This window comes from Epinephelus fuscoguttatus, linkage group LG19 (genome assembly GCF_011397635.1).
Source record: "Epinephelus fuscoguttatus linkage group LG19, E.fuscoguttatus.final_Chr_v1".
In the NCBI taxonomy this organism is placed as follows: Eukaryota; Metazoa; Chordata; class Actinopteri; order Perciformes; family Serranidae; genus Epinephelus; species Epinephelus fuscoguttatus.
This window is the reverse complement of record NC_064770.1, coordinates 15,014,479-15,039,142: the sequence shown is the minus strand read 5'-3', so window position 1 is coordinate 15,039,142 and position 24,664 is coordinate 15,014,479. Positions and strand designations below refer to the sequence as shown.

The following is a 24,664-nucleotide window of genomic DNA, read 5'->3' as shown; positions in this document are numbered from 1 at the left end:
TAAGGGCTCATTTATGCTCAATATAAGATATGGAGATGGAGACAGAGACAGAAGCCCTTTTTAAATAGGAATTGTGCAAATTTGCAGGAAAGCCCAATCAGTCTTTTTTCAGCGTTGGCACTATAAAAACTCGGGGAGTGCAGCAAAATGCCGCCTGCCTACTTTTGTTTATACAGAATGCGCCTTTTTCGGGGCAATGGGGGGCATGAGCAAGTAACAAAACATGTAGCTCAGCCTTGGATGTAAACAGTGACATACTCCGAGGGAAGCCGCAGCTGTCCTTTGGCGATTCTCTCCTAAGTCGGCCCGTCCTTCACCGTCCCCGTCATTTGACGGTTAATGGCCTCTTCGTCTGCGAGGGCAAGGAGGGCTCGCAATTCCTTGTCTCCCCAGTTGCTCATCTTTACAGTGTCTGACAGGTTTGCGTTTCCCTCTTGCTACTAGCTGCTCGCTAATTCCTGCTATCAGCTGTTTCCTGTTTATCCACCACCAGTGGGCAGCACGTGCAGCATCATCAACAGCTCCTCCCACAAGTCATCAACAGCCCTTCCCGTGGTGGAAAGCCGCCTCGCTCTTTTTAAACCAGGATGGTTCCGCCAATATGTTTACCCCTATGAGGTGGAAAATTGGGCACCTCGGATCAACTTGCCAATTCGGCTCTGTGTGTCTAAACACTCACAGCTTGCCAGCAAAACGGCCCAACATTCTCCGAAAATCTGGCAGTGTAAAAGGGGCTAGAGACGTCCATACTCTGTGTTTATTTTGTCCACACTTGTTCATGTCTACCTAAAGCTTACTGATATGGTTGAAATGGAGCAGTTCCACTAGGAAGGCAGTGTAGCGTAGTTCAAGCAAAATAAGATCGTAGGAGACAACTAAGAAATTTAAATAATGGCAGAACGGAACAAAATGGTAATATAGTGAAAAGAATTTTCAATCCACATGTAAGGGTGTATGTACTGTATATAATGACCGCACAGACCACCGCCATCTACAATGCTGCCTCCGTTTAAAGGTAGCCTACAATATTATGACCTTCTCCACCACCATCTCCTTTGTTGTTGTGTGGAATTTTTGACGCTGCTCTCTCGTGCCATCTATTGGCTCTATTTATGCCATGACACATGAGGCCAGTGACGCTTACAACACTTAAAACGAGCATATTTATTTTCGTATAAAAAGAAAGCATAAATGAGCCTTTACTTAATAAAAAGCGAGGAATGTTCAAATGCAACTTTCTGGTGGTAAACTTGGAAAGTCCTGACTTCACATGTTGATGAGGACCACTTGCATACACTGTGCTGTCGTCTTTAAAGAGTCCCTGTTTCCCAGGAAGTTAAACATTTCCATGAAATCCCTGCTGTCTCAGGCTTAATACACATTAATAGCAACCCGTCAGTCTACAAACCAGAAACAGAGAAATTGCTGTAATGGCTTGAGAGGAACCGTATTGTGAAAAAAGAAAATGACAAGAAGACATCTGACAAATCCGTCACTCAAGCCACTTCTTAAAAGTGCTTTGATGTTTACATGGACGATACACTGTCAAATGAGCCAAATTAGTTTGGTTTATGCAGACAGGCTGGAGGATTATGGGAGTTAAGAAACCCCAATCTCCTCAATCCATCTATGAGCAGTCTGTTTAATGACATGCTGACATATTTTTTTGAAGGCTGTTTACATGCACTTGTATTTCAGGCTCAAGATTGTGGGAGTGTTGATAAATTGGTTCATATGTCAAGCAGTGAAACGCCTATGCTGTGGAGCGACACGAGAAATGACGGGTTTCTTTACACATAATCCAACATGATCCTCATGTTGTCAAACCGCATGTACCGCTACATGTATTTATATGTATTCTGTACGTAATCTAATGCACACACCTCTATGAAATCATTTTAATACTGTTTTATCTTGTCAAAGTGTATGATAAGCAGCATGGATGGAAGCCCAGGTTTACACGCTGATGTTTATATCACAGCTACTTCTGGACTAAATATTACGATCCACTGACACCAAGACAAATCAGATGATACAGAAGTCAGACTGTATCCAAATAAGTATTCCCCCATTCTTTTTTAAAACTCTTTTAAACCTGTAATCTCATGAGAACCTTTCCCTGGCCACCGCGCTACGCAGACTCATCTCCACAAGTTGGATATATTTCAGTGAGATCCGATCAATCTTAGCTGTGTCTGATGAAGGGCAAAGAGTTTATGTTACAGTCACAGTCAACTGATTTGCACTGCATCATTAACTCTAATCTCTCTATATATTTATATATTGTCTCTGTGAGGATGTCAGCATGTGCACACCGACCACAGCTTACAGACGTCTGATATTAGCAGTCTCTCTAATGCTGCACTGAAGAAAAAGAGATCAGGATCATAAGTAGACAATGAAGTTTCTCATTTATATGTGTATACACACGCACACACACACACACACACACACACACACACACACACACACACACACACACACACACACAAGGGTGTAACATATACAATGTCCCACATATTTTGAGAAGTATGGGGGACACAATAAAAAATTTTGCAATGTAAATCAGAACTGAAATGAATACAGGAAATAATTAAGGTAGCTAAATTCTGCCAGTATAGTACTAAATACTCTGGACATTTAAAAGTAATATTGTCATGGGGAAACAAACAGGATTTTGAAAAGAGGGTGAGGCATGTCCCACTGTCTCCAGTGGAAATTACACCCCAGTATAAATATGTAATGGGAGAATAGCAACCATCAACAGTGTGGATAATATATATTTTTTCCAGTGTGAACACAAAATACATTGCCTGCTTAAAGCCTTCTTAAAGTTATTCAGTAGTTTGAATTCGTGACACACTGAGCGACCTGCAGAGTTCATCAACATGGGAGAGCTGATTTGACTGAGCTGGAACTGCATAAGGAATTTCTACTGGAGTGCCCACTGGGTTTAGGTGCTTATGTATAATGTAGTGTACACATGGCTATTTTTTTCATTTTAAATATTTTCTTGAAGGGGGCACCCAGAATTGAACTGGGGACCTCTTGATCTGCAGTCAAATGCTCTACCACTGAGCTATACCCCCTTTGCTCAGTAACTGGCAGTGACAGTGCCATGGAACTGTTCCACATTATGTCAGCAGAAAATGAAAGTAATAAATCATCTCCACCGGTGTGCTGGCTGAGTCTGCAGAGACGACCTCGACTGTGGCGTAAACAAACACACACACATACATAAAAAAGCGGCTTACATGGCAATTTAGTGTGTATTACTTACAAGAGTTTGAACACGGGGTACCCAGAACTGAGCTGGGGACTTTTTATTTTGCTGTCAAACACTCATAGCCACATCGGCAGAGGCCTTCAGTCTGATTAATTGTCAACAGCTGCCATCATTCCTCCTTGGTATACACATTATAGCTATTATTTTTTTCTTTGATGGTTTTGGATCATCATTATCAGCACCGTCAACAGCAAAATCAAAACATCACATCTAGTGCAGCTTTCTATAATAATCTGTGTGACTGAAGAAACTGCTTCATGAAACTACTCACATCAAAAGGAGATGAGGGCGTCAAATTATTCAAGGTTATTACCAAGATGACATGTCCAAGAAAAAAAATAACATATCACCACTTACCAACTTCACACTTTCAAAAAAAATGGCAATAGCTGTACATTAAAGAAAAACATATTAAACAGAAGCTGTGCACTTTGAGCGACATGATATGAATTTAAAGAGGATTTATGCCCCCCGATTTCTCAGCACATGATCTGTGAAATTTGGTGATAGCAATTGGTCCGCTCAGAGGAGAGAGATAAGAAAAGAGGCTGAGATAGCGTGCAGTGCTAATTTGAGCAACCACCGCTACTGAGTGGATTTGGACAATATCAAACGAACAACTTTTATTGTTGGTAGCGTTGCATGATTATGACTCTGTGAGAGGGCACAAGGGAGGGAGCAGAGTGATGGAGAGAGGAGGGCACACAGAGGCTGAAAGTGATGGGGAGGATTATGAACAAGTGTCCATATATCTGCAAGCAGAAACTGCAGTATATGTGGTCGACATAAAACATCCAGAATGGCCAGGGTCAGATGATTCTTTGGATATTTCCCAACTTGTATCTCAAAGAGTTCGCAGTGTCCTTTTATGACTTTTCTAACTTTCTCTATCAACTAGTGTTGTTGGGTCTCTTTATATAGTTGGCAGCTCACTTCCTCTTAGAACCCCAAAATCTACTGGCAATCATTGCAGACAGCATGTTGAGCATCAATTATTTGTTATGCTTTGAAACATTGGACTTGGTATAAACCTCATGGCCAGTGGTGTGAATAATACTGTGAGTGTAACCCAACTGATACCGGAATTTTCAGGCAAATACAGAAAACTGAATGGAGTTTAAAAAAATTCAAAATCTTTGTTGTCCAAACTTTTCTCATGTAACATTAATGTAGCTTATATTTAAAGACAGTGACCAAGATGTGTAATGAGCAGGACTTTTTATATCTAAACATTTGGTAATGAACTAAAACTCAAAGTACAGCTGAGGGTGATATGAATGCCAGTTTTGCTGCAGTGGTGCCTCCAAGAGGGGGACTGGAGGACCATGGCCACCCTGATAAAATTGCTGCCCCTGTGTTGCTGTGTTATGCTTCGCTGTTCTTTCAACTTTGGGTTGTGTTGTTTATGTGCTAACTTCCTAACTACCATCTTGAATCGATCTTGTTGGTCTTTTGGTTTCCCTTTTTGGACGACAAGTACAGAAGACTGCTGCCCGCTGCTATTTTCGCTCATAGTAGGCTGTTGCCTATAGTCTTGCAGTCTTTGCAAGTTCTACTTTTTGGCCAGGACACAGCCGATGTGAGGCAATACAACAGTTGGCCTTTGTCGTCACTAGTTCTTTTATGTCGGTTTGATGAGTCTTGACCTTAAGGGTGCTTTCAGACCTAGAGTTTGCTTGCTTGGGTCCGAATCAGGGACTAATTTTGTAACAAAGTTGCATATTTTCTTAGTGTCGGTTCGTGTTCTCACGGCAGCATTTACAAGCGGACCAGATCAAATGCCTTGCTCGAGAAAGCTGCTCTTGATAGGTCAGAATGTCCATGCGGGATAAATCCAGGAAGTAAACAAAACACTGAAGAAGAGCACACTTGCAAGATAAATGCGACACTTTCTAATGTCACAATGGAGGGACAACTACGCAGGTTGATTTTAGCGCTGGTCATCGTGAACTATATTGCTGTCATTGTTCATTTTAGACAAACCATACAGTTTGAAAACGAGGCGCGGCTCCAACTAGAAAACAATGTTTTGATGCATTGGATGTGCAGGAGGAGGTGCACACTAATAATCCTCCAGGACTGTAACATGCTCATGTTTAACCCAAACAATGCGTAATGCGACTGCAGTTGGTTCAGATTGAGTTCGGAACACATTCTCACCACAAACGAACTGCACCAGAGTTTGTTTGTAACCGGACCGAGACCAATGCTTTGAGAAGGTCTCCGTCCGGTTGTTTTGGCGATTGCTTTGTTCACACCTGCCCAAACAAACTGCACCTAAGGGGCAAACAAACTTAAGTTTGATTGAACTGAACCAAACTGGGCAGATGTGAAAGCACCCTTAGAGGTGGCATGCTCATTTTTTAAGCTTGTCTAAAAAAACCCCAACCTTTCTAAGTACTCTCTGGTGGGCAAATGATATGATGGAAACACTGTTTCTTAACTGTTGCAAACAGCTTTGGTATTTCTATATTGCAATGTCTTGTTAGTTGTCTATATACCCCAAAATCTGCTAAGCTAAAATGGACTGATATACAACTTTAAGAGTCGGATGCCAAAAAATAGCCGGCTTATGCACACATTTTTATTATCTCTCGTGAAAGTCAGCTGTACACACAAGAAGTGACAGATAGTTAAAGACGAAAACAAAACAGAGCTCGAGAGAAGTTCAAAAGCTGGCTCCCTTTTCACCTCCGAACAGCTGGTAAATCATGCCATGAACTGGGAAAATGCTGTTAAGTTTAAGAAATTATCAGACACAGTCCCACATGAATCCACTGTTTCTTGTTGTAAAGGGATAAACATGTTACAAAGGTTTATCCCTGTTTGCATTAGTAGCTCCTGCTCTCTTTTTATGGAGGCTGAAAATCTTCTCAGTGATGTTTTTATTGGTAGGTTGATCCCACTAGAATCTTGTTTGGACAAACATATCTAAGCTTAATTACATCTACTCAACGTACATTATGCACTTGTTGTGTTTCCTTTTTTGCAAACCAAGCACAAATTGTTTCACTATGTAGAGAAATTACAAGCTTTAAGTTATTTAATTAGGATCTACTAGACTCAAAAACCCCCCTTTACCACAGTTGGATTCACTATTAGATGCACCATAACACTGTTACAAAAGCATAAAAACCAGATGTCTAATTGCTACCCTTACCTTTTCCTGAAAGCCCGTCTAGTGGCCCCTCACGGATAGCCAGAGGTCTCACACAGTCAATGACTTGAGTATCTTTTACCTCCAAAACCACATACTTCCCCTTCCACCCTATCACTGTCTGTCAGTCAGACTTCCCCTCCCTTCACCCCTCCAAGGGGTATTAAAACCCCACCACCTCCTCCTCATCCTCATCATCACCACACATACAAACACACACCCATCCCCACCCCCAACCATGACCCAGTTTGAGAGGGGATGAGGGGGTAAAGTGAGGACCATTTTGAGTACCATGGGGAGAGAGGCAAGATGCTCTGCCTCCCTCATTCCTCTCTCTTTCAAGAAGAGCTCACACTTGGTTAAGCACACATACTGAGGCTCTTCATGAGAGAACGGCTACAGAGCCGTGTGTTTTGTTTTTGAGTTTTTTGTTGTCTGGATGCCGTTGTTGATTTTAGGTCAGTGATGTTTGATGTCAGCCGAGGTTAAGGGGTATGTAAAGGAGGCTAAGTGGGACGAGGAGACAGAGATGAGGGGCCTCAGGTTGAGAGACAAAGGACACAGTACCTGGTGTCTGGGAGAAGAGTAGAGTGAGTATGCTGCTTCATCACTTTACTTTCTGCTTGTTTGTTGTCTGTATCTGCTTGTATTTTTGTATTAAATGATTTGAAAGTGACTTTAAGTAATGACTGACTTTAAGTAATCTCTCATTTGTAACTGATCAGTTCTACCAGGAAGCCAAACCTCTTGACCAAAGGATACATATTTACAGTGTCTAGTGACAATGTCATATCTTCCTTGACTTGCTCGTACTCTATGGGGGAACTTAACATAGCAAAAAATACTATTTACATGTATCCTTTCTCTGCATGATGTTGAATAAAAGGCACAGTTGCACACAGAGAGGCTGCTCCTGCCTCAGAGATTCATCCTGTAACATATGGAACCAGTTTGCCATTGCGTTTCTTCCCTTCGGACACTGTTAATGAGGGAATTTTTAGTTTCTCACGAATACTGAGAGAGAAGTGCTCCTTCCGAACCCGCCTCCCTCCTGCAAAATGAAGACGAAGAGCTCATTCATCCATCTCAGCAAAGACTTATTCGTCTCAAGATTCTCTCACTGGCCAAGGTCCACGTTTGACCACAATGTTGAGCAGTTTCTATTTTTATCCCTCACTTATGTCTTCTGCTACACGTTTTATGAGCCAGAGGCCCAAATTGGGGTGTACCGCCTACTTAGACCTTCGGAATTTACAGGTCATTTGTGTGTCATGGCCGCGCGCATTGATCACTCCGCAAGTAAGTTTCATGTCTGTGTTTGTGTGTCTAAGTACAAGCACCACACATTCTGGTAGAAATTAGTGTATTAAATGAAAGTGATTAACAGCTGTGATGACCTTCTGTGTGAGTGAACTCAACTTAAAGCAAAGTCACTGTTGGCATGCATATCTTTAATCACTTCAGGGACTTTTTTGAGCGAAGTCGCTGCTCAGAAAAAAAAGGACAACCAGAAAAGTTGATAAGAAATCCATTTTTAGCTACGCTGGATTTTTTGGGTGGTTTGAATATCTCTGAGAGCCTAACAAAGGAGCTTATCCAGCCTTCAGAGGAGGAGAAGGGGAACCACAATACAAGAAGCCCCTCGTGCTTCTTAAGCCGAGCATTTGCTTGCGGTCGGTCTTCCACGCAGTGCTGTTGTGGTGGTTATCTCCACTCATATTGTCAAATCACAAGCGGAGATGCCGGTGACCTTTGTGTGATATATATGGTTTTAGATGGGGTCTTGTAGCTTCACATCAGCCATGGTTTAACCCACATATGACGATCCAGGGGGTTATCATGGACAGATGTCCGGCCAGCAACTGTGAGAGTAGATTAGTTTGATCTGTGCAGTGCGTGTGGGACAAGGTGGAGGCTTGGAGGGGCATCAGTGAAGCCTGAGGATGCCACTGGCAGAACAGAGGGAGAGGGCAGTCTGGCAATGACCCTCAAATAAGGAAAATAGGAGGAACATCAGCCTTAACAGAACACGCTCAGAGGTCCCAGTCAGTTGTCTCACAGCTCTCTGATGCTTTCATTGTGTTTATTGTTTAAAGAAGCATTTGTGTCCCTGGTGACAGGAATTAATAAGATATTTTATAGACACTAAAATCATCCACATATCTCTTGCTGGCTCTGGCTTACCCTGTGATTAGAATCTCTTAACTAATTTATTTATTTTTGATGGCTATGGTCTAAAAGAGGCTTATTAACTTTTGACTACACTTGGCTCTTGGACAATAGGCTTCATTGTGCCAGAAATGATATCGCATCCCAATTAATTATTAGCTACATTTTTCTTTTTTATGTAATTAATCTTTACAAAGCCAGCATATTAAATCCATGAACACATTGCAGAACTTTATTGTCGGCGGTGAAGACAGCTTCAAACTCTGCCGCCACCAGTTTTCATTAAGTTTTCTGTTAATATAAAATGGAAAAATAGTGGCTTCCTCATACTAAGAGAGGGATATTTGTGAAGCACGCAGCCTGATTTAACGATCTCTCTTTTTCTTGGCTTTGCCTTGCTGCCAGCCGACTGTTGAATACGTTCAGTATCAGCAATAAATGATCGAAATCCTTTTTGCTGTGAAAAGCACACTCCAGATTTGACTCTAGATTTGTTTCATGCTAAACAGACATTTATATATTTTTTTTCTTGAATGAAAACTAGCATCTTGCCATTGCTGTAGAAAAATAAAACAGAATTGCACGAGAGATTGGCATCTCTCATTTTTGCACAATTGACAGAAACTGCAGTTCAGCGTTATCCTGGTAATACCATCAAAGAGTGGCCATTATAATGTTATTGTTGCTTTGCTTGTGTTGCGCTTAATGATGATGTTATAACTCAAGATAGCCCCTCATGCACATTCATGCCATTGCTTGAGATGCTATACCGAGACATAGGTTAATAAAGGTAAAGCACAAGTACTTGTAGCGGCAGTGAGGAAAAATATGACATTGATATTATAATATGTAGCCAATAGGCACTACTGCATATAAGACCAATAAACAAAATATGAAAAGTATGACAAAAGTATAGTTTATATCATTTGCTGTTTCCATTTAAAAAAAAAAAAAAAAAAAGTGTAGATAGTGAACAGCTAAAATCATTGCGCACATGTTGCTCACCTGAAGTTGCTGCAAAAATAATCATGGAATTAATTAAGTTTAAAGCACTGTACTGTACATAAAAAAAGCAATTGTAACCACAAAAAAGTACAAAGTCAACAAGAGGAGTGTTTTAAAGGCAGCAGATCAGCAGGATCAAGACTAACTCAATCTTAGCATGATGATGACACAGACTGATGTCTATTCCAAGCCCATACTGACATTCATACTCTGCAGGGGGAAACGTGCATCTGTTCTGTGAGCTGACTGATGGATAGCGACTGCCACATCTGTACGGATGTTTGAATGAGTACTGTGTGAAATTAACAGAGAAGTGGAGACAAAATAATATAAAAAACTAGGATATGATCCAATAACTGCATTTACTTCACATGCAGTGAACATACAATAATGGTTTTAAGTACAGGAACAGTTTTGCGCAGCAGCTTAATGTTGCATCATTCTATAAATGTATGTTGGTATGCTTCGCTTAACTGACATTTATCTAGAGGCAAATAAATCGAATACCCTCACATTCACTCATTAGAGCTTTTTCCCTACCATTTACAGTATGTTCATTATCTAAACTGCTCTTGGCCTGTGTTTATTAATTTTAATGTGGCTTTGTGTGTGTGTGTGTGTGTGTGTGTGTGTGTGTGTGTGTGTATTTATTTGTGTATCTGCAAAAAAACAAGCAGTAATATGTAAAATGTAGACAGTTTAAAGGCATAGAGAGAGGATATAGACAAACTACTGGGCCAATCAGCCTCATATTTTGTGTGTACATTTATGACTGTAGGACTTCTCGAGGTTGCTGAGATTTAGAAATGTAAAACAAAAAAAAACAAAAGAACTTTTATTGACTGTTTTATACCGTCATTGACTGCTGACTCCTCACTCCTCTTAGCTGTCTGACAGAGGCAGCAAATCATTATTAAAATCACATAGCAAAAAGGTATTTCTGGCACAATTCTATCCAGCACTGCTGCTGCGCTGCCTTCCAGCTGCCATGGCTGTGACCCGGCTTTGTTCCATACTCAACACTGTGGCATTTTGGAAGCAAAGAGTTTTGCCTGCCTGATTTTGTAGACTTGCAGATTTTGTTGATTTGGTCATTTTTCCTCGATATTAGTGCTTCTAACATAAGTGAGTAAGTAGGCTGCATGGTTAAATCATGTCTCTTTCTTTGTCTGTTTTAATCATGTTTATTGCTGCTATTAACTACTTTGTTGTGTTGTAGCCTGTCGACAAATACATTACCAGTCAGTCAAGTTATGAATGACATGGATCACAGATTTGTGGCTGTGTTTTAGTTGTTAAAAACACATTATCATCCTCATTATTATATTGTAGGCCTTTTTGAACTCCATTTTATATTACAGTTCCTGTTAGAAGAAGATCTGTTCTGTGCAACAAGCATTTCTCATTAGCTTCTGGAACATGGCTGAAAGACACCGCAGCGTGTCTGCTGGAATTACGAGAATTGTCGGGTGGCTGCAGCCAGAATGCGACAGCCTGGCAGAGATCTGCGCTCTACTGAGTGCACTTTTCTAGTTAAAAGTGCAGTTTATTAACACTCTAATACAGAAAGACTCTAAAAAAGCTTTTTCCCTCAGGGCATGAGGGCAGTGACCTCTGACCTCTGTATATCCTCTACCTCATCTAGTATGTTGTCCTCTGTGAGTCCTTTGCATTGCACATTTGCATTTGTGCATGTATAAAATTGTATTGTATCTACAGTTCACATTTTCATATACTAAAAAATTCAACCTTATTGACTCTTATTATTATTCTCTGTTGCACAAAGCCTTTTTTTTTATAACAGCCAGCTTGCATTTCATTGCACGTTTTGCCTGAGCATGTGACAAACACAGCCTTTAAATCTTATGTAAGTACATATACGTCTACGTCAAGAAACATTATTGAAAAGTCTCACGTGAACACAAAATTGTTTAGAAAAGACTCAAGTAGTACTTCAGATATAAGTAACAAATTGTTGCTTTGCAGGGATCATAAAACCTGTTATTTTATTTGTTTGTTTACTGTTTTATTTCCATGTCACGCCAAAAATCATCTTCTTGCTACACATGTCAGTGGACAGTAATTGATGGTGTTGCTGAAATGTGATATACAGAAGCCATGACCTGGCACACCTGTTATGTATCGTCACCTGTTGCTGCACAGGACTCTCCTCAATGATGCATGCGGTTACAGCACATCTCCCTGTTACACAATTACAAGCCTCGTTCACTTGAAGTGTTCTCCTGCAAGAATCGGGGTAGTCCTGTGGTGGGCTCATTCCCCCTGGTGTCCCTCCCAAGCCCAGGACCCTCCAGCTGGAGCAATGTGTCCACATGATGAGTCATTACCGTGAAAGAGGAGCACCTCAGCTAACCCTAATGCAGTCTTCCTCATAGTCATGGTGTGTTTGTGTACAGGGACGTTGTGGCTCTGCTCTGCATGCTTTTTGAGGGTGTTGCACGTGTGTGTGTGTCTGTGTGAGTCTGTCTGTATGCTATATCTGGATGTCAGTCTCTGTGGATCCGGAGGGGTGACGGCCAGCGACTGAGGGGATCCCTCCAGTGACGCTTACTGTATTTGTAGCTGTCTGATTGAATCGCCGTATGATGTCGCGATGTGAAGAGTTAACCCCTTAGGAAGAGATATTGTTGTCCTTTGACCTTGCACTGTTCTGTGGGCTCAGATGTATCAGAGAGACTAATAGTTTGATGATCCGTAATTACACAGTCATGACCTTTTGGGCTAATGGCTATAGAGCCACTGATCCTGAATGTCAATCCCTTTCAAAGATCATTACTCATCTCCTCTTACAGTATATAAAATCACAGTGGGATTACACTGAAGGGAGTTTTACTTGTTTCCTTTTCCGACTTTAGAACCGAAGTCTGTGTGCTTTTTGATGTTTTCATGTGTGACATGATTTCCACCAATTTGCTGTTCATCGTTTACATCAGAGTAACAGACAGAAAGCCGGCCTGCTGTGTCTGTGCGGAGGCTGACTCACCCCAGTAACTTGATGCACAGAGTCAGCTTCTTACCCCTAACTGCCCCACTAGCTCCCGCAGACATAAATTAGATGAGAAAGCAAAATGCCAGGTTATATGTGGCTGAGGTAGCAGGAGTATTCAGCCCAGGCAGCCATGTGCCCGGGCTGGGGCGTCTCTCCTGGTCAGGAGGGGGTGTGACAGTTCCTGGTGCACAAACTTACCTAAGAGCTCTAGAAAGTGAATACAAGGTTGAATAAATATACAATATATTATCGATATTGCAATATGAGACCAGATATCATCTTAGATTTTTGATATTGTAATATATGTGTTGTTTTTTCCTGCTTTTAAATGCTGCATCGCAATGAAGTGATGGAATTTTCTGAACATACCCTACTGTTTTTGCTTTCTATTCTTTGTCTTTACTCACTTAACCATTATATCCACATTACTGATGATTATCAGTCAAAGTTGTCTTGAAAATATTTTCTTGAAGCGCTAATAGTTAACCCTAAAATATTAACATTGAGATATTTGGACTAAAATATTGTGATATTTGATGTTCTCCATATCACCCAGCCCTACTCTGGGTCAGTCAGTCATTACAAACCCACAGTGCTTCTAAACTCTATTGGAGATCCCAAAGTTTCAAAAAAATACCAAATGTGTGTGAATTTTAAAGAAATGCGTATAAAATGATGCACAGAACATTTCAGTGATTTCCATTTGAGCTAATGGTGCAGCCACAAAAACATGAAAACTTGGGTGTGAACTTTTTACTCAGTGTAAACATCAAGAGCTCGAACATATAAATAGAACATACAGGAAAACCATATGATAAGGTCTTAAGATCAAAGAGCAACCTCCAAAACTAAAAAAAAAAAAAAAGTTCCTCCAATGGCCTCTTGAGGCTGGCTCCAGAAGCGAGTCAATCACCATAGACGCCAATGTTAAAATGACCAATTTTACAGTAGAATTAAACATGTTAACAGCCAGGTACAAAAAACAGATTTGGTCATGACAACTGGATGGGGGGGAATTTTTATGTAAGTCACTCCTTTATAGTTTGTTGAGGCTTAAAGTTTTGCATATTTAAGGCTGGAGCTGCATGAATGACAGGCTGTCTGTGAGGCACACTACAGTCTATGAGTCATATATTTATAAATATATATAAGGATTAAAAAAAATTGTAATTAAATAACTTGATTAATCGCATTTTTATCAAATAGCAATATTTGATACAATACGCAAAGTTTTTCAATTCAAATAAATTTTGGTTGACCACTGAATCAGTGAATAGACATATACGTGAACTTAAAGAACAAAAATGTTTATTTTTCATCTATATTTATCTGTGGATTTTTCATCTGTCTACTACATTCACAGATTAGTGCAAACTCAAAGTGCAATTATAGCTATTATATTCAACATTTTAAGACTTTTTGGCTCTGAAACCCATCATCTGATCTATTGTGGGCTGGCTACGCTGCTTGCCTGTACCAGGACTGTTGTAGCTCACGTTAGCTCTGGGGAGCAACATTTTTTGCATTGAGGTGATACCATAGGCTATTAGTGCTGCGGTGCTAAGAAAACTCTTTGGTGCAAAATTTGCACACAACCATGCTCTTATCCAAGCTGCAATCGGGAAGTTTAAAAAACAAAAAGTTTGCCCAACAAGCCAAACAATGCTGTCTTCCATCACTGTTCACTAAACTTTCTTGTGCGCTGATGTCCCTCAATGCATTCTGTGCATCGTCTTCACGGCTGGCAAACAAACTTTAGGTGCATTACCACCACCTTCCAGGCTGGAGTGTGTGCAGTAGTGTTACCGGTGTGCCAGAAATTAGGGAACTGAGCAAGGTGCGATTAAATGCGTTATTTTTTTAACACATTATTTTTTATGTAATTAATTATTGAAATTAACGCTTTAATTTCCCAGTCCCAGCCCTAACACACACACACACACACACACACACACATATATATATATATATATATATATATATAAATATGTATATATATATAATACAGCAAGAGCAGGGAGGGCACACATCAGAGAGGAAACTCTGACTGAAGGCAGAAATCCAACAAAGTAAGTAATAACAACTTGAATTCACTACGTCATAAATATTTAATTAAGTTCACAAGTCCTATGAAAAGAAGTATTGCTATAGATAGTCCAACACTGCACATACAGCAGAAACTGGAAAGGAAGGGAAAAAATAAGTATTAAAAGAAGCACTAACAATGAAACATCGTTGCCTTAAAACATTAAACAGCAGAATAACCTTACCATTATATTAAATCAAAGCAGTTTAACCTTTGCAGCTGACTCTCTGTGACTGAATCTGGTTAGTATTATCTAAAGGACAAGAGTGCAGCACAGTAAGAGTTATGTAAAGAAGTGCAATGATGTAATGCGGGAAAAGTCAGACAGAGCTCGACCATGGAAGGACACCGCTATGACTCTGTGTGCTTGTGGCAGCCTCTTGCTCCGCTTCGGCCATTTGCTGCTTACTCATACGTGTTGGTCACAGACGCTCACAGTTAGCACTCTCCCAAGGACTCAGATGCTTAATCTGATTGTACACAGTTAAGGCCTCTTACTGTATGTGGGTAATATGCGTACTGGAGTGTGTATTTACACACGAAGGATTCCTGACATCTACCTCCTGTGTCCCAGGCATGCCCTTATATGGTCAAAGTGATCAATATGACACATGTTTCATCGCAAGCCTTTTTCCAAACATTCCCGCCCTCTCTGCTCCTACTGGAGACACAAAGCAGAGGGCTGGGAGCTCCTACCCGTCTCCTCCAGCTAAATTTTCCCTCTCACTGCAGCTGTAGTTCGCTCCGACTAAGCTCTCAACCTGCTTGGTAAGGATATAGTCCCTGGAAGCCCTTTAAACCCCAAACTAAGCTAGTATTCATGGTTGGATTTTCCTCTCAGTCTGGCTGACAATAAGCCATGCACTATTGCGGCTTCATAAGGGGTAAAGTTCTGTGGAGGTGTCATACTCATCCCCCAAAGCTGCCCTGAGGGACAGCAGTGTTTGGGTTCAGCTCCACTGCCTGAGCTAATGTGGGTCTGCTGTCTGACTCCCCGCTCCAATGGTTTGTGCCCGGCCACCTGCTGATTCTGCTGGTTTGGATGGACTGCCTGGAGCCCAAACCTAACCTACATAGGCAACATGTCCCTTTTCCTAAACTGTGCTCAAGTGCACACACACACACACACACACACACACAAGTACGCACATGCACAGAGGCACAGCACAATGCTATTTACCTCCCAACCAGAACAAACCAGTCAAGTTAATACAATCCTGAAAACTGCACCTCACACAGAAGAAGGCTCACTAAGAGGATTTATTCTTCAAAAAGAGATAGGCTGTTAAATAAAGTGAGTGTGTATTTGGCGATAGCAAATTCCCTATTTGGATTATTTTGCCTCCTTCTCAGTGCTGCTTGATGGTATTTTTTAATACCGATATCCTCTTTCCACTTGGTCTTCTAATTCCCTAAAAGAGCCTGAACTTGACAGCGACCTCACTGTGGCACAGAGCCCCGAATTCAGTGTGTGTGCATTTGTGCTGCAATAAGCAACAGATCAAATTAAAGATATATTGATTGCCTAAGCTAAGAGGGGGGAACACTTATTTTAATTAAGGCAGTTATTATGTCACCCCTTTTCCCATCTTCCTACTGAGTTTGCAGAACTAATGCCATTTTCCACAGCGATAAAAGTCTAGAAAAATCTGCACAAATCTCACTACTTGTTTTACTCCGTTTTGAAATTAGCATTTCCTGTGAACTCATACTCTTTTCCTTTTTCTCCCTCTTTCTTCCATTTTCCTCTTGCTTTACTTTGTCCAGAGTCTGTGAGCAGGTGAGAGAGGGACACTGTCTGCCCCACTGTCCAGCGACACCATGAGCTGGAGCTTCCTCACGCGGCTGCTGGAGGAGATCCACAACCACTCCACCTTCGTGGGGAAGCTGTGGCTCACCGTGCTCATCGTCTTCCGCATCGTTCTCACTGCCGTTGGGGGAGAGTCCATCTACTACGATGAACAGAGCAAGTTTGTCTGCAACTCGGGCCAGCCGGGCTGCGAGAATGTCTGCTATGACGCCTTTGCCCCTCTATCTCACGTTCGCTTCTGGGTCTTCCAAATCATCTTGGTGGCGATGCCTTCTCTCATGTACATGGGCTATGCTGTCAATAAGATCGCACGATTGGATGAAGCCAAAGGAGGAGGTGGTTCTGCTGCAGTTAGAACAGGAGGAGGGGGCTACACACACAGAAAACCCAGGAAGATCTGCTTTGGAGCACGGCAGCATCGGGGCATTGAGGAGACTGAGGAGGACCAGGAGGATGATCCCATGATCTATGAGGTACCAGAGATTGAGCCCCCTAAAAGGCCACGGGATCCACTGCAACCCACACCTAGACCCAAAATCCGGCATGATGGGCGCAAGCGTATAAGAGATGAGGGGCTGATGCGGGTTTATGTTTTACAGTTGGTGACTCGTACACTGCTGGAAGCAGGCTTCCTTGCAGGCCAGTATTTGCTGTATGGGTTCCGTGTGATGCCCGTGTTTGTGTGCTCGGGGAAACCTTGTCCCCATAGTGTCGATTGCTTTGTGTCACGGCCTACAGAGAAGACCATCTTCCTGCGTATCATGTATGGTGTCACTGTCCTCTGCCTCACGCTCAATGTTTGGGAGATGCTCCATTTGGGGATTGGTACCATCTGTGACATTCTCCGCCGTCGGCGCTGCCCACCTCAGGAGGACGAGTACCAGTTGGGATTGCTTGGCACCAACGGGGGTGTGGAGGGCTCAGTAGGGGGGACAGGGCCAGAGGCAGGCTCTGAGGGAGGGGTGGGTGGAGACGGGGCTGCGGATTACGTTGGTTACCCCTTCTCATGGAACACCCCATCAGCTCCACCTGGCTATAACATTGTGGTAAAGCCAGAGCAGATGCCCTACACGGACCTAAGCAACGCTAAGATGGCATGCAAGCAGAACAGGGCAAATATTGCCCAAGAGGAGCAGCAGCAATTCGGTAGCAATGAGGATAACTTTCCCACCGGAGGGGAGGCCCGTGTGGCTTTGAACAAAGACATGATCCAGCAAGCTCATGAGCAACTGGAGGCGGCCATCCAGGCATACAGTCAGCAGCACCGGGCAGAAGAGCAGCTTGGAGACAACCAGGATGACAAGCCCCAAAGTAACATCATCCAGGCCCAACCTCAGCCACAGCCTCAGCCCCAGAAAGAGCGCAAGCATAGATTCAAGCATGGAAAAGGTGGCAGCAGTGGAGGAGGCAGCAGCAGCAACAGCAGCAGCAGCAAGTCAGGAGAGGGTAAGCCCTCTGTATGGATTTAACCCCAGAAACAGTGACGTGTATTGAAACCATGTATATATTGGAAACTGGATGACAAGTTGTTGCAATCTTCCTTGGATATTTAAACACCACTGTGCCTTAAAGAATCCTGCAAGCTGGAGAAGATGTGTATTTGTGTACTAAAGTGTGCAAAAGAAACGTGATGTTGCAGCTGACAATTTGTTTTGTCTGGGCTATCACTGTTTAACTTGAAACATCACACCAACACAAACTGTTGGCTACAGTCTGTCGTTTACATGTCTCATTCTCTTCAAGTCCTGAAGCAGATTATTGACCTCTGTTGTCTTCCCGTTTATCCTTTATGAGGGGTTTGAACTTCGGAAAATTACTGAATGATAATGAGTTCTGTTGCAAATCAGATTGATCCCAGATTTGGCTTAGCTCATTTTCTGGCCGCTCCTCTGCATAGACAGCGTCTATATAAATACATTGGCATCCTAATTCTTTTGACATCAGACTGAAGTATAATCACAGTACAGAGGCAAAGGGATGCCAGGTCATTACTACGTTCTGGCAGGCTAAAGCTATGTTTCCATACTGCAATGGCATTATCAAGAATCACATCATAACAATGCAAAATGCAATAAAATGAAACATAATTCAGTGGCAGCACCTAAAGCAGTGACGTGATAATCCAGTGAGAGCATCACCTTCCTGAAGGCTGTATCCTGTCAGTCATGTTCTGTGTCTGCTTTCTCTCCAATGTGGATCACAGTGTTATGTTGCTGTGACTTTGCATTTGACAGTGTGTTTGTATATGTCTCCTGTTCTTTTCTTTTTTTTTAATATATATATAACTGTGCTACACTATCTGCTGCTTGAAAAATGACGAGTATAGCAGGTGGATCTGAAATTTCCTGAGAGAAAAAAAACGTTCTTTTTTATAAAGGTGCACATGCAATCCAGTTTTTATACCTTTCTCTTCACTTCTCAGTTTCTCTTCCTGGCTCTTCATGGCTATTGAATAAGGCTGCTCAGCACTCCACTGGTGTCTCATCTGCCTTGTAGTTGACTGCCCCCTGGTGGTATCTTCTACTGGGCTTCCTTTATTTGGAAGTAGATACCAATTGCCAATGCTACCTGCATCCAGCAACACCTTAACCAGCTGTAGTGTTCCTTTTCTATTGACAAGCCTTGTGTCGGTTAAGTCTTCTCAGCGCTACAAGTTCAGTGTTAGATGCACAAGGCTGCAATATCACCACGTTGTAATGGAAAAGGTTTAAAGCCATTACTATAATATAGTGAGACCAAACACTGTTTGTGTGATGCAAGTGTCAGTGCCAAGATTTTATGCTGGGCTGCCACGAAGCCTGGTTGTTTGTAGCTTTGGAATACTGTGGCCATGCTACTCCAGTTGTGGAATAATGCCTATGTGAGACCAACCCTTTTGTAAAAGTCACTTGTTTTTTGTATTACAGTACATGTATTGCTTTTCAGAGTGGGTTTTAAATAGCAAACTCCAAAATGGAGTCAATTTTTGTGTTTGAGCCAGTGTTTCATATGAAAACACTTTTTTAAAGAACTGTTTTTGTAAAATAAAGAAAATGCAAGATCTTTAAACAATGAATTAGTCGTATGGATATTTATGGTTATTGTGTTTGAAATTGCCTTCCAACTGTAAAAATGTGAAATATGACATAGTATATTTTTATAATATGTCGGCTACAGTGACTTATTGATGTAAAGAAAAAAAGCCAGACTTGTCCCTGTATGTTACAGTATTAATATTTAATGTATGTAGCAACCCTCTGGGCTGTGTTTTAATAAACAGTGTTACTCCTTTTCCAACATTGTTCTGAGATCTGCTTAACAGCTGTGTGTGCAGGACAACCTGGATGGTGAAATAAATTGAGGAAAAGACATGAAGTGCCAAATTACTCAAACCATTCCAAGCTTTGCCCACAGTGGCTCTCCAAACAAGCAGCAGTTCATTTCAAGACGGTAAATTGGTAAGGGAGCAAATCTGAAAAGCCGTGACATTATGTTCTTGATTTAATAAATCTTGTCTAAAGGATCTGAGGATTTTCCCAGCAAACAGTAAACGAACTGGTCAAACCATTGTAAGGCTGGACATTGTGACGTGGCTTCCTTCACATAAACACAGTGCACAATACAACAGGGAAAGAGTCTTTCTCACATCTGTTCAATATGCCGGCCAGCAGCAGCAGTCATAAATCACCAGAAGTATTTCAGTCAGCTGCTCTCCAGAGCAGTGATTGACACTCCTTGACACATTGACACTCTTTCCCAGTAAGCCACAGGTGATTTACCGAAAGTTTTCCGGTCAGTCAGTCCTCGTTAAATACTTCCCCAGTAAGTCAAGTTTCTCAACCAAAGTATTCACTGCATTTTGTTGAAGACAAAGAAACAAATTGAAGTGTAAATGTGAAACAGGCAGCTGGCGATGCTTTGCTGTTAGAGCCAGCTGAAGCCACTAGAGGGCGACTTCCTGTCAAGGAGGGAGCACTGTCGAGAGAGAGGAAGGGGCGTTTTGAGAAGGTGCCATAAGGGTACTGAAAGACCCCATCTGCTCAGAGTCTGCACAACTGGCAGCTTGGCCTAACATCGCTAAAAGTATTCTAGGTTATGTGGCTCAGACTTGTCTGTTTTTAGGGAAAAGAAATGAATTTAAGCAGCTATCCAGGTCAAAAGAGTTACCCTGTGGCACAGTTATGTATTTGTGTCACCTTGTTCTCTTTTGTCTGTTGATTGACTGAGAAAAAAGAGAGTAGGGTAGATAGAAAGTGTGCTTATTGGACCGAAATGGCTTTTACAATTACTTGTATTAGGGGTTATTCTCTACACATTGTCACTGTCCTGAGAAAACCATGTCTCTCCAAAATGTCACCAGGGCTTTTTAAAGAAACACTAAAAGCAAACACAGGACAAGCCCAGGGTAAAGATGCCGTGTCAGATTAGGCACTGACAGTCTTAAATAAGCGGGTCAATGTGTAATTTGACGCTTACGACAGTGCATTTGCTAGAAAATAATAATGAAGGCCTGTTTTTCTCAACCCATAAAGAGCATCTAAACGTTTAGGTTTACGAGTTTGTCAGTATGTCCATGTTGGTTTCTCTCTGGAATGTTCGTTTGTTGTGTAAGTACATTGACTCTTTAAGGATTTTCAGCCAAAACATACTGGTAATAAAGTACTGACAGTTGCAAGGTGGCAAAAAAGAGCTGACAGCCATTTAATTATCCCTCATACCTGGCAGCTGAAGGAATTATAAGTGGAAGCACCTTACAAAGTGGTTGTATCAGAAGTCTTTTGTGGGTCTTTTTTTATCAGGGATACCACAATGTCCACCCTCAGCATCTGTCTGTCTATGTAAAACAATGTCTGTGTTCAGAAGATGGACTGTAGTGTTTCCATACATGTTTCTTATAGTCACCCATGTGGGATGTGACGATAAAACCAGTGATATTATCAATACAAACTCTGATTCATACATGCATTTGTGTATTTGTGTGTTTTTCTATGCCTTTTGCAAAATGTACATTTCTTTGAGTGCCATACTGGTATCCCCTGGCAAAGTTTTTCTTTTCATATTCTTTGATGAAAACATTTGCATGTGAAAAGACCTATTTTCCTACAAAAAAAAATAAATCAGAAATGCATATTGAATAAAGTGTCTGTATCTTTTTTTTGGGCTGCAGAGCCAAGAGAAAACGTCTGGAAATAAAAGGCTTCTCATGTTAAAAAGTTGAGTATTGTCCTGTTCTTGTTGTCAGTATGAGATATGTGTTTGATTTTGATTGGTGGAGAGCAGCAGGTCTCTGCAGTCCTATCAGGAGAATTACGGTCACATGGGCTGATGTTGTGTCACTGGCAGGAACAACACAGGAGACCTAAGAAGTGCCACTTCAGCTCATGTCAGCTGTGTCATTTTGTTTGTCATTTTGGCAGTTCATTCGGTGACAGTTGAACTTCAGTTTTATGATGAGAGAACATTTGAGTCTGTCAGGCTTTGAATTATATTAACTCATTACAAGGTAAATTAGCTACTAGTTTTAAAAGCTGAATTGTCCCTGATATAATCACTTCCTCGATCAATCCAGAGTGAACTAAAATGTCGAGTGGAAGGATCTTCTGCTTGTGATAAGAGAACATCTGAGTCTTTGAGACTATAAACATCTCCAGACTTCCCCAGTGTAACAAATTAACCAGGCCAAACTTATTGAATTAAACAAAAATGACAAACAATAAACAAACATGTATATAACATCAGGCTGCTAGCAACACTGACATTCTCCTCTGAAGACAGTTACATCACAGTGAGTTTGCTGTTATATTCACCTCTCTGAATGTGAGTCTTGTGTACCTCAAAATCCACCTCTGCTACAGGTTTAACTCCTGTGCTTGTTTATTCTTAAGGCATAATGCAACCAGTTCAGTAAGCCTCTCTGTCTCACTATTACCACTCCACTAAGCCTCTCTGTCCCACTATAACCAGTCCACTACCCCTCTCTGTCCCACTGTAACCAGTCCACTAAGCCTCTCTGCCCCACTATTACCAGTCCACTACCCCTCTCCGTCCCACTATAACCAGTCCACTACCCTCTCTGTCCCACTGTAACCAGTCCACTAAGCCTCTCTGTCCCACTATTACCAGTCCACTAAGCCTCTCCGTCCCACTATTACCAGTCCACTAAGCCTCTCCGTCCCACTATAACCAGTCCACTACCCCTCTCTGTCCCACTGTAACCAGTCCACTAAGCCTCTCTGTCCCACTATTACCAGTCCACTAAGCCTCTCTGTCCCACTGTAACCAGTCCACTACCCCTCTCTGTCCCACTATTACCAGTCCACTAAGTCTCTCCGTCCCACTATAACCAGTCCACTACCCCTGTCTGTCCCACTGTAACCAGTCCACTAAGCCTCTCTGTCCCACTGCGCTAATCAAAGTTTCCAGTCACTCTGAGCTTAATGACCCCCTGTGGTCACATCAGGGATTATTGTTACAAAAGGCAGAAAGGCCTCACACACCTCACTGAAGATAAAAACTCCTCAGATCGCAGAAAACATAGATAAAGGATTGGCTGAAGTGTAAATAAAAAGTTTGATGCTAAATGTTGCTAATAAATCAGTGGATCAGCCAAATCTGTAGTTTGTAAAGAAATTCTGCATGAATCTTGGCAGGTTTGGGGCATGTTATGGCTCATTGACACTATATTATAGAAGCTGAGACCTCTTAAGAAAAGCTTTTGAATTCCACTCCAGCAACAAAATACAAATATATATATATATTTTTTTGATAAATATTTATTCACTTTAACATTTTTCCAAAAAAGAAAGATAGAAACACCCACATGATTCTAAAACTGGCTCAAAAAGAGGTATCTAGTTTGGTCACCTTCATTATGTAAATTATTTCTCTGAATGAGAAATACACTGTTCAGACTTTAAAAAGTATGAAAGGCAATGCTCTGAGTTACACAAGACTGACACAAGTCTCAAGACAAAAGCAAAGAATCCCATGATTAGTTATTTAACTGTCATCAGCGATTGTGTAATACAGTGCCCTCCAAAAGTATTGGAACAGTGAGGCCAATTCCTTTATTTTTGTTGTAGACTGAAAATATTTGGGTTTGACATCAAAAGATGAATATGGGACAAGAGATCAACATTTCAGCTTTTATTTCCAGGTATTTACATCTGGATTTGATACACAACTTAGAAGATAGCACCTTTTGTTTGAACCCACCCTTTTTTCATGAGAGCAAAAGTATTGGAACATGTCACTGACAGGTGTGTTTTGTTGCCCAGGTGTCTCCCAATTACACTGATTATTCAAACAATAAATAGCACTGAATGTCTGAGCTCAGTTTCAGATTGGGTACAATAGATTTTGCCTGTGCAGACTGCATTTAGAGGTGGAACCAACATGAAAACCAGAGAGCTGTCTATGGGTGAAAAAGAAGCAATTGTGAATCTGAGAGAAGATGGACAATCAATCAGAGCCATTGCACAAACATTGGCCATAGCCAGTACAACCATTTGGAATGTCCTGAAGAAGAAAGAAACCACTGGTGTACTAAGCAACAGACATCGAACAGGTAGACAAATGAAAACATCAGCAGTTGATGACAGAAACATTGTGAGAGCTGTAAAGAAAGACCCTAAAACAACTGTTAGTGACATCAGCAACAACCTCCAGAGGGCAGGAGTGAAGGTATCACAATCTACTGTTCGCACAAGACTTCATGAACAAAAGTACAGAGGCTACACCAGAAGATGCAAACCACTCATTAGCAAGAAGAATAGGAAGGCCAGGCTGGAATTTGCCAAAAGGTACAGAGATGAGCCTCAAAAATTCTGGGAAAAAGTTTTATGGACTGATGAGACAAAGATTAACTTTTCCAAAGTGACAGAAAAGTTTGAAGAAAGAAAGGATCTGCTCATGATCCCAAACATACAAGCTCATCTGTGAAACACGGTGGAGGTAATGTCATGGCTTGGGCTTGCATGGCTTCTTCTGGGACGGGCTCTTTCATCTTCATTGATGATGTAACACATGATGGCAGCAGCAAAATGAACTCAGAAGTCTACAGAAACATTTTGTCTCCTATTTTAGAGAAAGATGCAACCAAACTGATTGGGAGATCCTTCATCATGCAGCAAGATAACAACCCAAAACACACTGCCAAAACA

At 41.6% G+C, this 24,664-nt stretch overlaps 1 protein-coding gene and 1 non-coding gene across 3 annotated transcripts in view; one reads left to right on the top strand and one right to left on the bottom strand.

Annotated features, from left to right (window-relative positions):
* Positions 1-22,946, top strand: part of gjc1 (gap junction protein gamma 1) — a 64,582-nt gene extending 41,636 nt beyond the window's left edge. The window contains exons 1-2 of one of the 2 annotated variants that reach the window (XM_049562227.1): positions 6,968-7,033; positions 16,481-22,946. In XM_049562227.1, coding sequence (XP_049418184.1) covers positions 16,535-17,992 — 1,458 coding nt within the window. In that variant the 5' untranslated portion in view covers positions 6,968-7,033; positions 16,481-16,534 and the 3' untranslated portion in view covers positions 17,993-22,946. Of the gene's footprint in view, positions 1-6,967; positions 7,034-16,480 lie in introns of those variants that run through there. The other variant, XM_049562225.1, reaches the window with a different exon arrangement.
* On the bottom strand, positions 3,018-3,089 carry trnac-gca (transfer RNA cysteine (anticodon GCA)). The gene has a single exon. It is a non-coding gene; the product is annotated as a tRNA-Cys (tRNA).
* Positions 22,947-24,664: the final 1,718 nt, after the last annotated feature.